Source organism: Trachurus trachurus (assembly GCF_905171665.1).
Source record: "Trachurus trachurus genome assembly, chromosome: 1".
NCBI classification, from domain to species: Eukaryota; Metazoa; Chordata; class Actinopteri; order Carangiformes; family Carangidae; genus Trachurus; species Trachurus trachurus.
In genome coordinates this window covers 7,840,324-7,855,385 of record NC_139891.1, presented here as the reverse complement: position 1 = coordinate 7,855,385, position 15,062 = coordinate 7,840,324, and the positions used below count along the sequence as shown (strand labels likewise).

General features: G+C 41.2%; 1 protein-coding gene across 1 annotated transcript; it reads right to left on the bottom strand.

Moving 5' to 3' along the window:
• Nucleotides 1-4,634: 4,634 nt before the first annotated feature.
• LOC310987787 (CD209 antigen-like protein A) lies at nucleotides 4,635-14,232 on the bottom strand. The gene is made up of 9 exons (XM_083974216.1): nucleotides 14,205-14,232; nucleotides 12,960-13,049; nucleotides 12,647-12,721; nucleotides 11,888-11,944; nucleotides 7,712-7,780; nucleotides 7,548-7,616; nucleotides 5,300-5,427; nucleotides 5,113-5,213; nucleotides 4,635-5,019 (listed from the first exon to the last, which is right to left on the bottom strand). Exons 5-9 carry the CDS (start codon nucleotides 7,722-7,724, stop codon nucleotides 4,866-4,868), a joined length of 465 nt encoding a protein of 154 aa, XP_083830342.1. The 5' UTR covers nucleotides 7,725-7,780; nucleotides 11,888-11,944; nucleotides 12,647-12,721; nucleotides 12,960-13,049; nucleotides 14,205-14,232; the 3' UTR covers nucleotides 4,635-4,865.
• Between the last annotated feature and the right edge of the window lie 830 nt (nucleotides 14,233-15,062).

Here is a 15,062-nt window from a genome sequence, read left to right as displayed (position 1 = left end):
ACTGAGCTCCAGACCCCTCCTCTCCCTCCTCCTCTCCCCCATACACAGCTCCCTGGGCCGGCCTCCCTTCAGCTCTGGAGCACTGCTACTATCGATGGGGCCGGTACCGGTGGTCCCGTTGCCTCCGCCGTGCACCAGTTACTGTGCATTCACACCGAAAGCATCGGGTGCGTCGCAGCGGCCAGAAGTCATTCATTTTCAATGGAGGCTGGCATCGACGGGTGTCGGGAGCGAGCGTCACATAGAAGTTGAGAGAAGTTCAACTTCATGTAAATGAGGAACAGTTGCAGACTGGGAGTCTCACAGCGGGAGAAATTGAGAAGGCCTGAGTGGACTGTGGACTTAAATGTGTCTGTGGCTGAGCTGCTCAGGGCGGTAAAGCAGAAGGGGGTGGGGACGAGGCAGGACATCTCAGGACAACGAGGAGCCGGGGAGTCGAGGGGATTGGGTGGAGGGTACAGAGAGAAATTGACCAATAGGAGCCGTGCGGGCCTCACGGCTCCTATTTCTCAGTACCCTCATCATCTTTTCTCTCTGTAGTCAGGGAATTGAGCTGTGAAACTGTCAATTTAAAGGTTTTTATATCTGGCCTCAGTGTCTGAAACTGAATTTTTATATTTGTAATTAATACAAATTGATATGATATTGGTTTTATTAACACTCTCAGGTCTTCTAGGAATAACATTTATACAACAAAACTACAAGATTATTTTTGTAATAAACACAACTCCCACTGAAACGTATGCATACAATGCTCTGCACTGTTTTTACACCCAAGTTGTCAAGTAATTCTCATAGCTTGTATGTAAAACTGTGGTGGTAACCAGATACACTTCAGAGGAGAGAAGTCAAACTAGAAACCAATACGCTTGTCAACAGGACTCACAGAGAACAAGGCACAGGGAAATGTTGACCACAGCTTGCAGGATACACAGGAGTCCAAAGGTCACAGCAACCAGTCTGTACAGTCTGACCGCTGTGACACACACACACACACACCTTTCAAAGTTACATTGATTTACATCAAGTGCTGACTTTTACAGATTCATTTATGCTCTTGACACAATTATATTATTTCAAGGCCAAATATCTGATAAATATAGGAAGAAATAGTGTGAGAAATCACAATAAATCCCCTTTTTTGTGTCCCTTTACTTCCTCTTTATTTAGAAATGTTCAAAAATTTTGTGTCTGGTCTCAAATGATTGTACTTGTATACAATAAGATTATACAGTAAATGCAAATAAGTAAAAGTAAAAGTTGTAACTGTAACTGTAGTTAGACTCACAAAAACTTAGTGGTTTGAACTAAGTCTAAATGTGGGTTGTACCACCGCTGATGACTTTATAAGTAGTCTGAAGTGAGCATCCCAGCTTTAAAAAAAACTAAACAGAACAAGAAAAACAAAAAATCTTTTAACTTTTTAAGTACATATCTGAATTTAAAACAGAGACTCTCTTTACCTTTGTAGGCTTCATTGCTAAAATTCAAATTTTCAATGTAATGCACCACAACAAATTATTGTTAACCTTGTTATGTTCAGTTATGTGAATCAACATCAAAACATTTTCACAAGATTTGTCTCACCAGGTGCTGAAGCCTGAACCTCACTGTCTTCTCCAGGACGATTCTTTAATGCGTCATTCCTGACTTTAACATTGTGGACATTTTCATATACTATGGACGTCTCAGATTTGTCGTCATGGATAACCATCTCCATATTTCAGTTGCTGGTCTGTAATGAAGCTGTTGATGAACGTAGTTAGGTGGAACTACAGAAGCCTTACAGAACATTTTCTTCTTCCTCATTTTCCAGGGAGCTGTCTTTCATGACAAAAACTAAGTTCTCAAATAACTTAACCGGTTTCATATGTGCCCAACACAATGTTCTGGATGATTCAGAATGAGATATTTGGTTCATCTGTGAGTTTTTGTATAATGTTGAATTATGTAGGCTACATAATATTTTACTGTACACAAATGTCTGATAGGATAAAGTGATTTTATATCCAAAAGTGTCAAATATGTTCCTCCTTTTTTTTTTTTTTTTTTATATATTTTTATTTCCAATAAATTAACAAAAAGGATACAACAACAAAAATATCCATCCTGAAACAATATCGATGATAGGGTGACTCGTACAGTTTCTTTCTTTCTTCTTTTTTTTTGTTTAACCCATGTATATATACTAGCTATATAGGACAGACAAGAAAACAAAATACAAACAGAACAAACAAACAAAAACAAACCAAAAAATAAACAAATATACAAATATCTAAATCAATAAAAAAATTTAAAAAAATAAAGTGGAAAAGCAGCAATCTGTCTTCACTGACATTAGTGGGTATTTGCACCTATGTGCTTACCTGCACCAACATACACATAAGCGTGCTCGCAACACGTATGTACATCCACATAGTCAAACATACACATATATTTTACAGAGATACATATATTTAATATTAAGGTCTGCCCTGCTCTATAGGGCACCAATTCAGGGCTCAACCAATCATATGTGCCCTTTAGAAAATTCCTCCAGACCTAAAAGTAATGGAAACCAAAATTCTTGAAAAATATGACCACATTTATGTTTTTCCAAAGTTAATTTTTCTAAGGGTAAAAAAGCTGAAATCTGATTTGTAAAAATCTTAAGAGTTGGAGGGAAATCATCTTTCCAAAATAAGAGTATGCATTTCTTCGCAAAGTATGTTATTATAATTAATATCCTGCATTTTTTCGTATCTAACTGAAGATGCAATGGATCATTTAACAAATAGAAACTGGGACTTAAATATGTTCCTCCTACCATATGACAATTCGATCAGTTATCCCTCTGACTAAAGACATGTTTCTGGAAAAAAAAATCTATTGGAGTCATACAGTCAAGTCAATATTTGATAAATGACCTTCACTTTAGCAAAAAACAAACAAACAAACAAACAAAAAACACTTTTATTATAATAGTAATAATAAACTTTATTATAGAGCACTTATCAGACGAAAATACAAAGTGCTTAACAGAGAGAATGAGGATTACAGTTAAAAAAGAAAAAAAAATCACAGGGGATGAAATTAAAATCAAAATGACAATGAAACTGGCCAGGCTGTATAGAAACAAACAGGTAAAAGACAGTGAGAAACAAAGAAAACCAGCAACTTGGATAAAATCAGGAAATGCTAAACAAAAGAAATGTGTTTTAGGTCGAGACTTAAAAGACGACCCTGACTCTGACCACCTTATTTCCTCGGGCAGGTCATTCCAGGGCATTGGGGTACATAAAGGGTTAAAGCCCCTACAAGGAACTTTTAACTGGATATGCAAAAGTTTCTCGTTTCTGCTGATGTCTCTGTGTGACTTATAAGGCCATCAGTGTCAAGATAAGCTATTTCTAAATATTGAAACCGAGAGGCAGTGGTCGGGTCAGCCCACAGACAAAATGATTTACCGCACTCAGACCTGGAGACGGCACACACGGCAGGGCCTTCCTCATCCGTCCCGAGTTGCAAACATGGGTGAAAGCGAGACGATGGGTTTATGCTCCAGCCAGCCGAGTCTCTTCACTCCTCTCACCCACACTGAGCACCCGCCCTGGGCTACAAAGTTAGCCTGCTCCGCTGTCCTGCTAGTGGCTGTTCTGAAGTGTTTTAAATACTTTTCCAAAGTAATTTGCCTAAAACTGCCAAACACTTGACAAAACAGTTGACACACTGACAAAAAAGTTAGTCTGGAGCCCTGATGCACGAGCCAGATAAGCGTCTTTACAACAATACACAAACGCCCCAGTTAACCGTAATCTCTTGTTTATGACAGATAAGACTACACAAATACACACATCATAACATGTATGATAATCCATCGATCCACTGATTGATTATAAAAGGCTTAATTGAAAACAAATGCACATGACCGGGAGGAGGCTTAGCAAAACAGCGGAGAACTGACAGCTACTGGCTGGTAGGAGGTAAATAGGAAGTCATTGTCGAACACATCAGAATTTCTTAAATTATTTAATTCAGACTAAATGTAATTTTTAATGGAAAAGCAATACTTGTATTCTGCACCCCTCTAAATGCCCCGTGGATGTTTTATTCTTGAAAAAATATAGCTTTCAATAAGCATTCTCTATATTCAACCTTTAAAAGTCATCCTTATCTGCCGTTTTGGAAACATCCACACCAAAATGATCAGCTATCAGCAAGAGCCGATCATTTTTACAAGTGTGAAGTAAAACTCACTGGGGGATTGAGCAAACTCCTCAGTTGAAGCCATTACACTGTTACTTTGGGCACTCAAACCATTTCCCCTACTCTTACAAAAGACCAACAAACCAGAGGACAAAGCACAAGCCAAACCAACACAGTCATAACCAAATTACTTTGTACAATAAGCTCATTCACATGCTGCAGGGATTCAGTGGACTGTGATTAAAATGTTTAAATGTATAAGGCCTTGCAAGTGACTTAGATGAAAGCAACAGATACAAACACAGTTACCACAAATTCAAGATATAAATAAAATACATTAAAAGGATGTTATCGCTGTGTGACAACTGCCTCTTTTGTAAATGGTAAAATCAAATGCATTGCATGCATTCATTTGACACTTTTCTAGTTTCTGCAACCACTCAACGCGCTTCACACTACAAGTCACATTCAGTGCTTCCATGTCAACATATTGCACATTGATGTATCTAACCATTCACATATTTAAGTTTTTGATACAAGGATACTTAGACATGTGGACTGGATGAGGCAGAGATCAAACTGCTGGCTTGGTAGGGGACAATAAAATGTAAAAACTATATAGAAACACAAATAAATCTCTTCATGGCCATGACAGGACGGCCAGTGAGTTTGAGTGCTGACTATGATGCCTCTGTCTTTTCACACATCCAGTAGTTCAGTTGCTCACATCCTCTGTCATTCCAGTTGTTTTCAGAGTAATAATGTTCCACTTCTCCACAGTCTTCTGATTTGTTTCTATGGTCTTTATTGTTAGGCTCACCATTTGCCCAGTAGCTGAAACCCATAAATGAAAATAATGTTTCTTATAAAGCATACAATCTAAGAAACATGTATCCGTCAACTTGTACTTGTACTAAATGTGTGAACCTTGTTGTCAGCGGAGTCCCATCAACCCATTTCCATGTCCCCTCCATCTCTGCATCAGTGAGTCCAATCCACACAGATCTGGTCAATTGTCTTGTGAACTCCTTTTTTATACAGAGAAAATGACATCATCAATGTAATGCATCACTTATCAAAGTGTTTTTAACACACACACATAGACATACTTTACCTGTTCTTCTTGGCTGTTGATGATCATCAGATGTGCACCTTTTTCAACACAGTCACTTCTACTGTCATTCCAGGATTTCTTGGTATAAGAAATGTAATAGAGTCTATCGCCAAAACGCTGCCATCCGTCTTGAGCAAAGAGAAAAACACTAATGTCTCATTAACAAGATTTATTTCTCATTGGGGGAGAGTGGGCAGTTTGTTATGTAGAAAAAAAGGGGAAGCGGCAACAGCTACTGGTTGAACGGCTACAATGTTCTGTCTTCCCAGTCCCGGCGGCAAGGGCGGGCCTGGGCGGGCCTGGGCGGGCCGTGCCTGCCCTCGGATGTCAGCTGTGCCCCCCCTGGACTGGAAGCTATTTATTTAATTTGGGTTTTGGTTTTTACCTCGGAGTGGGCGGCACGTAATGGAGGCTAGGGAAGCCTTCCCAGATGTTATGCTGGAAAATTGTGAAATTACCTCTCTCTGGAAAATTATGGCAATCGTTTCCCATACATTCATTTATTCGTGGCGGCCCACCACAAATAATATATGTCCGCCACAAATAGATTTTTCGGCTTTTGGCTTGTTATGCTGAGAAGTGTCTGCTTGCCGAGTTCTGCACGCCGCACAACAAATGCGGGACTAAGGATCATTCATTGCAGGGGGGATGCAGTTTTCAGCACAGCAGTTTTTGGACCTGTGTGATTTGCATCCCCTGGCTGTTTTAGCCAAATACACTGCTACGAAATCCATGTTCATATGCATAACACACCTAAATACAATGGGCCTCATTCACCAATATCTTCTTAAGAACCTTCTTAGATTCTTTCTTAAGTTGTTCTTAAGAAGTTCCTTAAGAAAACCCTACGTCAGATTCATCAACGTGTTCGTAAGCCTCAGAATTGTTCGCAGCTGTGTTCCTACTTGATGAATGCCATCTCCTCGTAAATTGAGGGCGTGTGCCAGGTGAGTCTAATTAACATAGGATTAGCATAGGTAACCGCCCCATCAATGCCCATAAAAGGGCATGAGACTGCAGGGCCGTGTGCACACAGCACCCACAGGCACTGAGCAGAGACAACAAAAGGCTTATATTTAGTTTATATTTTTATATTTATATTTAGGCTATATTTAGTAGCGTCAGCAGTGGATGCAGCTCTTCGGTTGTTATCAGAGAGACCACACTCTCACGTGTGCCATCATAAATATCATCATATTATCACATATGAAAAAAAAACAGTTGTGTGTAGTGTGAACACTTGCAGTAAGTGCACCGTTGCAGCCCGCAATTAGGAAAAAAAAAATCATATCGGCAGCTGTATGCCCCCCCCCCCCTCAAAAAAGAGAAAAAAACAACTGATATGAATTAAGTGTCTATAATGTTTTTTAAGAGACTGCAATGATTTGTCAATTATTATTATTCATATATATGATTATTAAAAACATCATAAAAGATAAGAAAATAATTCTTATTCAAATCATATAATGTCATACAACTGCAGAACAAAAGAAAACGCTATAATCGGTTATTTTTGCAGAAGTCTCAGCACCTAAAAGTGCGTAAGTATACTCCTGACTGTTTGTAGATTTTGTTCTTAGTTAAGAACAAATTCTGGATAAGAAAACATTCATGAATGCCACAATCTTCGTAAAAACTTCGTAAGTAGGATTTAAGAACAAATTTGTTCTTAAGAACGGTTCGTGAATGAGGCCCAATGTGCGTAACTCCATTTGACCACCAGATATCTGCAGTGAAACACATGGGGGATGCAGTATTCAGCACTGCTGTTTTTGGACCTGCCGAGATTTGCATCCTCTGGCATTCCGCGAGCGACATGCAGATCTCGGCAAGCAGGCTCTGCTGGGGTTACGCACATTAGGTGTGTTTATGCATTATGAACATGACAGCCAGGGGATGCAAATCTCGGCAGGTCCAAAAACTGCTGTGCCAAATACTGCATCCCCCCGCAATGAATGATCCTTAGTCCCGCATTTGTTGTGCGGCGTGCAGAACTCGGCAAGCAGACACTTCTCAGCATAACACCTTGTGCAACCCCCCCCCCCTTTTTTAAATCAAACATAACACTGCAGCACAATGTGTTGGCCTGTAATAATGCAACATGGTATGTTGCAGTGGCAACAATGGGTCATCACACACAAGTCTTTTTGGCGCTGACAAGATTTGGCTGTAAGCAACGTAAACATGTCCCTAACGTCCCACTGTTATTTTGGTTAATCGATTATAGATAATATGATTTCAGTCTCACATCCACTGAGGGTTCTCAGTGTCCTCTTCAGCTGGTCTCTCTCTGCAGTCCGGGAATTGAGCTGTGAAACTGTTGATTTAGGAGAACAGGTTACCATTATTTTCTTAAGTCAGCCAGTTAAAGAGGAAACATTCAAGATCTGTGTACTCTGTCATCAAACTTACCAGTGGTGTTCATCCTCCTCTCCACAGCTTCTTTCTCATCTCTCAGGATATTACATCTGGTCTCAGTATCTGAAACAGAGGCTTTCATGAATCCATCAGCTGCATTGTTGGTTTCACTCTGTGAACACTCTGTCTTATGTTCTCTAACTCTTGTTAGGGTGAAAACTCTCTTAAAGCAGATATCAGTGGAATGTTTTTGTTAATATAAGTCCTAAATAGTCATATTTTCCGTCAGCAATCACTTACATGAAGTATTTCAGCCTAAACACGAGTCTCTCCGTCACTCTGCTCTGCTGTAACCCGAGGAGAAAATTTTCCTTGTGGGATACAAGTGTTATCCAATGAGGAGAGAGAACGGCATGAAGGGCTGTGTGTGCAGCCAAGGGATGCGCGTGAATGTGGTGACGTAGCACGAGGACCAATTGATGCCTGACAAGGGCGGGGGCTGCTAACTCATGGTGCGTTCAAAGAAACTCATACTTTGTGTTTTTCCTTCCTGTGAAGTCATACCAGTTCGATCTGGTACGAGTTCACGGGTCGGAAGTTACGAGTGGCCGTTATAGGGAACTTTCACAGACAACAGGATGGTAAAAACACGAGCTACGGGTTACCTGGAACGCTACCAAGTCGTAGTTGTGACTTGAAGCTGTAACTTACGGTTTCAAAAGCCTGCCTTGAACGCAGCATTAGCCGAAACGGCCGTGAAGCTGATATCTGCTTTAACACGGAATACTTACCTTTACTAACTGAGTTTGATATTGTGCCCTACTGATTAACAAATAAAACAGAACACCATTGTTTTACTGACTGATGAGATAAAAGCTGAAACTGTGTCTCTACACTGGAGATTGCCAAGCTGCACACAATTACCTCATCACCAGAACTAACACTGAACATATATTCTCCACTTTGACATCATTGATCAACACTGAATATATCTCACTAATGATTGTTTTAGTAGATTGAGCACTTACACATTTTATCCATTTAAACAAGTTAATCCTGAGTGGTGTGAAACTTTTGTCTTTATATAAGATGTTCTGAACAAGGGGGCAGTTGTCGGTCTGAGAAGTGAAGCTCACTTCCGCGTTCAAAAAACTGCAATCCCCTCGGCTTCCTCTGGGGGCTGGCTCCAGAAGGGAGCAACTCCAATCGAGCCCCATGTTAAAATAGCCGATTTTACAGCTTAAAAAAACATATTTACAGCCTGGTACATTTTATTTTTTTGGTCTCAACCGATAGTTTCTACCCCCGCACACACTCTGAGGGGGGTGAATTTTTTTAAAACTCTACAGTTTTACTGTTATTAGGTTTAAAGTTCTGGCCAATTAGGGCGCAGAACCGTTGAGTGACAGGTCCGAAGACCACTACTACGAGGCCAGTGGGCGGGCTCTCGGCCGGCCAACGGCCGCACCTCTCCAAATATGGCAAGTAGAATCCAACATGGCGCGGTTCAAACCCCCGTAGTAGCGGCACAAAACAGACTCCCCCAAACCAATGGGTGACGTCACGGGTGCTACGTCCATTCTTTTTACAGTCTATGGTTCTGAACTGTATTTGAGCTGTTGTGTCCTGTTGAAGAATGTGAGGGAGTCAAGCATTAGCCTCGTGGTACGAAGGGTTAACACATGGAGAGAGAGGGGCCAGGACATATACTGTAGAAAGATTTATGTACCTGTTTGCTTTCACTTTAAGTAGTAGTAAAGTTTAGTCTCATGTTTTAACTAACCTATTGCGTCTTGTATTTTTCACTAACCCATTGAGTTAAAAGACAACTGAAACTTGTAAAAAAAAAAACATATAGATTTGTGTTGAGCTTAATTCATAATGCAGTGAGTACCAGTAACCTGTTTGATCATTCAGAGGTAAGCTGAGGGCACACAGAGCCACAGTGAAGGCAGGACATCTCCAAGGCCAAAGGGAGGAGAGGATGAGAGGCCTGTGGCCCGCTGAATGAAGCATTGTGAGGAAGAGCTTTAATGGTCTGTATTATCTGCCCTGACCCCTCAGACACCTGGGATGGAAAATTCATGTCAGTGTAGGGAGGATCTTGTTGTGTTTCAGACCCAGAGGTTCGTGTGCTGAGAAGATGGAACCAGCCTGTGCCAGCCAGAGGACACCAACGAAGGGAGGGCTAAGTCTAAACCACAGCCACTCCCCACCTGTTTCTGACTGTAACACACGTGGACAAACGGGACTGTAGCTCAGGGCGTCCCCGTCGCTACACAGCCACAGCAGCTCCACAGCCGGCCAGCTCGCTCGACTCGGCACTTGGTTCTTAGTTCATTTGGTGGGTGACTCCGGTGCGGTGTGTGGGTGTGTGTTTGTCGCCAGCGTGGTCTCTCCTCGTGGGGACCTGCCACTCTTCGTCTCGAAACCCCGTAAGTCGTCTCTCACTTCCGCCTCCAGCCCAGGTGACATGGGTCAAATCAACTCCGCCGACTCATTGGGTTAAAGGAGCATTATCGCAAATGCAAATTCTTAATTCGGCCACTAGATGGAGCCAGGCGGAGCATATCAGATATAAACAACAGCAACTGCAACTTCCTCCTACAAATGTATGATCGTTGGTGTGAAGTGCAGACCGCAGTGGGACGATTCAATGACTGTAAGCAGCCTGACACTGCTACATTACAATTTACTGTTGCATTTTTCCGGTTCAGAGGTCGGATTTGCGAGTTCCGAGTGCAATCGAACGCAGCAAGCGCCGGGCCGGCTTGGATCATAACAAAGACAAATGCTGCATTTGCCCCACGGACACTACACTGTTGGCGATTTTTTTTGTAAATTTAGTTATAGCTCCCCCGACCCATCTTTTGCATATTTCAGCTTGTTTTATGCTATTACTGCTGTATTTGCGATAATGCACCTTTAAGTGAGCTACCTCCCATCTTGTGATATGTTTCTGTGTTGTGTATTTGTGGACAGGCTTGGGGAGTAACGGACTACATAATGGCGTTACATAATCAGGATACAAAAAAAAGGTAACTGTAGTCCGTTACAAGTACAGAAAAAAAAACCGTAATCAGATTACCGGTACATTTGATAAAAACGGAGATTACTTGGCTGATTACTTCACATTTTAAAAATCAACCACAGGCTATAGAGCGGCCGTAGAAGCCACTCGCCGTCTCGCTGTAGTTTCAGAGGTGAGGCAAACAGACAGAGCACCTCTGCCTCTTCTGCCCGTACGGTGTGTGTGTGGCTGAGGCTACCTGCCTCATTGCGTAACTCTACTGAGTGTGAGCGGCACGTAAATTCACGTTGCTTTCGTGAATTGTAAACACACAGACGGCCCCTCAGTTTTAGCGTCCAGCAGTTTAGCGGCTAATTCAACTGCAGTGATGGATAACTGTACCAGAGAGGCTCCACAACTTCATGAGCTTCATCTGAGGAATAAACGGCAGCTTTTACCTGACGGGAGACCGACGCCTGAGCTACGGTAGCTAACAGCTAGCAGGTTACAGACTTTCTCTCTCTCTCCCTCTCTTCTTTACACACAAACACGCGCGTGCGCACACACACACAGCCCAGGTTGTCTGTCGCATCTGTTGTAAACCTTGTAATAATAGCTTGTTGAGTACAGTTAACATTATTGTTGCTTCGGTTTGAGTGTGGATTAATTGTTAACGGTTTGTTGTGTAGCTAATGTGAGCGGTGGTCCGATGATAGTAGGGCTCTTATTGGCGTGTGTGTATGTAAGGTATGTTTGGAGGCTGCTCTTTTTTCATAGAGGTCACACAAGTAAATTTTGTTGTGCTGTTTTTGTTTTCTAAACTGCATAATGTCTTTGAAGAGGAGGAGAGTGCACACTGCCGTTGATGAGGTGCTCACAAACGGAAAATAGACAGAGGAAAAAGGATGTGGCACACTCGTAGCCTTGCAGGAAAATGTATTAATAAAGTTGTGTTAAAAATAAAGTGATTTGATTTGATTTGATCTAACACTCAATCTTATACTCTCTAAATGCAACTCTCAACTCTTCAAAAAATTACATTCATACACTTGTTTTTGTTTGTTTTGGAGGAAACATTATTGTACTATAAACTTTACATTTTTATTAACTCGGAGAATGAGTAAATGTTGAAATGCTCTGGTAGCAACACCAGGCCCAGTATTGTACTTGAACCCTGTGAATCCAGTCCATTGGTGTTGTAGCAGTTTCATCTTAATTACCAGAGTTGATTCTCTTTAGATTGTCTCTCTCTGCAGTCAGGGAACTGAGCTGTGACACTGTGGATTGAAGAGGAGAGATTACTTTTTTTTTTACTCTATTAGTTAGTATATCATAAACCAAATACTCAATTCACTTTAAAGAGGAACTAAGCAGGATTTTCCCGTGACTATACAAAAAAAGCTCCGGAGTAATTGTGATAATTAACTACATGACTTATGACTTGTTGCGAGTGAGAACGGAGGCTCTCTGCCTTCCACCTGGCGTCTCATGGCTGAAAACCAGCCTTGCAACATCAGTGTAGTTACTCGGTCGCCGCCCCGGTGTCCCAGCTCTCGTCTCTGCGACACCACCACACAAACATGCTACGTAACGTAACCCATAATCTTTTGTTTATGACGGTTAAGGCTACACAAATATACACGTTGTAACATCGTGTGTGTTATACGTGATACACCGCTCCATTGATTTCTCACCGGCCTGTTGAAAACAAATGCACAGGCGGACGGCTGTAGCACAACAGCGGAAAAGCACCAGACTTGCATAGTTCCCCTTTAAATTTCTATTTCCATTTGGCATTTCTTATATTTTATAATCAGTATTTATCTATTCAGTTCTGTGAAGACATATTACTCGTGTTTTTAAATCATTGAGGTGTCATAGAAACTGTCAACTAGAATATTAAACTGAAATCTTGCCAAATTACATAACAAGACTTGCAGCCTCTGAAGTCCAAGTCTCTTATGTAGTTTCATACTCACCTAAGGTGCCCAGCTTCCTCTCCAGACCATATCTCTCTTCAGTCAGGTTTTCATATCTGGCCTCAGTGTCTGAAACTGAATTTCCATATTTGTTATTGATCCATCTGCTGTGATGGTTTATTAAGGCTCCGTCTTTAGCTTTCTACATGCAACTCTCAGGTCTTCTAGAAATAACATCAAAACTTTAACATTGATTTTGTAGTAAACATAACTGAAATGTATCATGCGTATGCTTCTCCTGTCCTGTTTACACACCCAAGTTGTCAAACTGAGGTGGTAACCAGAAACAAACATGCCTGTCAACAGGACTCACAGAGAACAAGGCACAGGGAAATGTTGACCACAGCTTGCAGGATACACAGGAATCCAACACTCACGGCAACCAGTCTGAACAGTCTGACTCCTATGTCACACACACACAAATAACTTTTTAAGTTACATTGATTTGATAAGATGGCAAATCTCCCTTTTTGTGTCTTCTTAATCCTTCTTAAATTCCCTAATCTTTCTTAAAGGAGCATTATCGCAAATCCAAATTCTTAATTCGGCCACTAGATGGAGCCAGGCGGAGTTTATCAGATATAAACAAGTGGGCAGCTGTCAGAGAGAGAGAGCAGCCTCGTTTAGTCCCCCCCCCCCCCTCCTCCCCCCTCCTCCTCCCTCACCAAGCTGAATGAACGTGCAATCGCGGGAAAAAGAAAACTCGCTAGTGGAAGCGGCAGCTCTACGTCGCGCACAACCACAACAACGACAACAACAGCAACTGCAACTTCCTCCTCCTTAATAACGCTGAGAGGACAGCTGAAGAAAGACACGGGACGTGGAGACAAAGTGTTCTACCGAGCGATTCAGTGACTGTAAGCAGCCTAACACTGCTACATTACAATTTACTGTTGCATTTTTCCGGTTCGGAGGTCGGATTTGCGAGTTCCGAGTGCAATTGAACGCAGCAAGCGCCGGGCCGGCTTGGATCATAACAAAGACAAATTCTGCATTTGCCCCACGGACACTATACTGTTGGCGATTTTTTTTGTAAATTTAGTTATGGCTCCCCCCGACCCATCTTTTGCATATTTCAGCTTATTTTATGCTATTACTGCTGTATTTGCGATAATGCTCCTTTAAATTTGAACAAAATATTCAAAATTTGGTGAAACCTGGTTTCAAATTATTTATACGTATACATGTAGCCTACATATACATTATAAATGCAATGTAAGAAACAAACCACACAGTAGTCAGGCACACGTATTGTAGCTACACCATCATGAACGCATTAGCTATCACTGTTGACATTAACAAGTAGTCTGAAGTGAGCATAACAGCTATAAAATAAAACAGAATAAAAAAGGAGCACAATGTTCAAAAATGCAATGCAAAAGCAAAAATGTTTTACTACATGAAATAAATACCTGTATTCACTACAAAGTTTTTCATTTTACTTTTATAGGATGAATTACTAAAATTTAAATTTTTCATTGACCGCTCAGAATAAGATTATTGTTAACCTTGTTGTTATGTCCAGTTATCACATCAACATAAAAGATTTTTGCCTCACCAGGTGCTGCAGCCTGAACCTCTCTGTCTTCTCTAGGACGATTCTTCAATACACCACTCCTCCTGACATTCTGGACATTTGCATATACCATGGACGTCTCAGATATGTTATCCATTTCCATATTTTAGTCACTAGTCAGTAATGAAGCTGCTGATCAAAATGCTAAGATAGAGCTATAGAGGCTTTATAAGACATTTTCTTCTTCCTCATTTTCCAGGAAGTTGTCTGAGGGCGTTAAACACACTGCATGATCAAAATCAAGAATAACTGTAGAGTTTTTCAACCAGGGTTTTGTATGTGCCCAATACCACTGAGAATCAAATATTTGGTCCAGGTCATTTAGCTACACCATCCTCAGTTAACTCTGTATTCTGTAATATACTTTTGGGCTCACTTTGGCACTAAAGCATAAGAATAGGGCTACATGTGTAGTGTAAATGACCTTTAATATGAGCATAGTATTTTTATAAATGTGTTTTTATGTTTACTTAGTAACATTCTTTAAAGCCAGGCTTTTATTTGTTATATATTAAGCAGACGGATATTCAGGGCTTTTATTTTGAAAGCGTCTCGCTGAGACCTCGTACACATCCGGTGCTTCGGAGTTTACCGGCAGAAGGAAAAGTGTGTCTGCAAGGCTAAAAGAGTGTCTTCAATGCTAAAAGCAAGCAAAGTGTGTCTAACCCACATGAAACGCCCTAGCACCTGGCTAATAAGGGGCACAAGGTTTGTTTTGTTACCATTTCATGCTATATTTATGTCCGGCTCGAGTTTGGTTGCCGTGGATATTATCATGCATAAAGCGTATTGTGGTTAGCGGTAGCTACTATTAGCATCGGCGAGCTGCCGTGTCGGTCT

Bases quoted from the DNA above. Each gene is read 5' to 3' on its own strand.
- LOC310987787 (XM_083974216.1), bottom strand. The intron at 5,214-5,299 runs GTAAAGTATGTC...TGTATAAAAAAG, and splicing joins TCAACAGCCAAGAAGAACAG to GAGTTCACAAGACAATTGAC. The intron at 5,020-5,112 runs GTTCACACATTT...TATGGGTTTCAG, and splicing joins GGGACTCCGCTGACAACAAG to CTACTGGGCAAATGGTGAGC.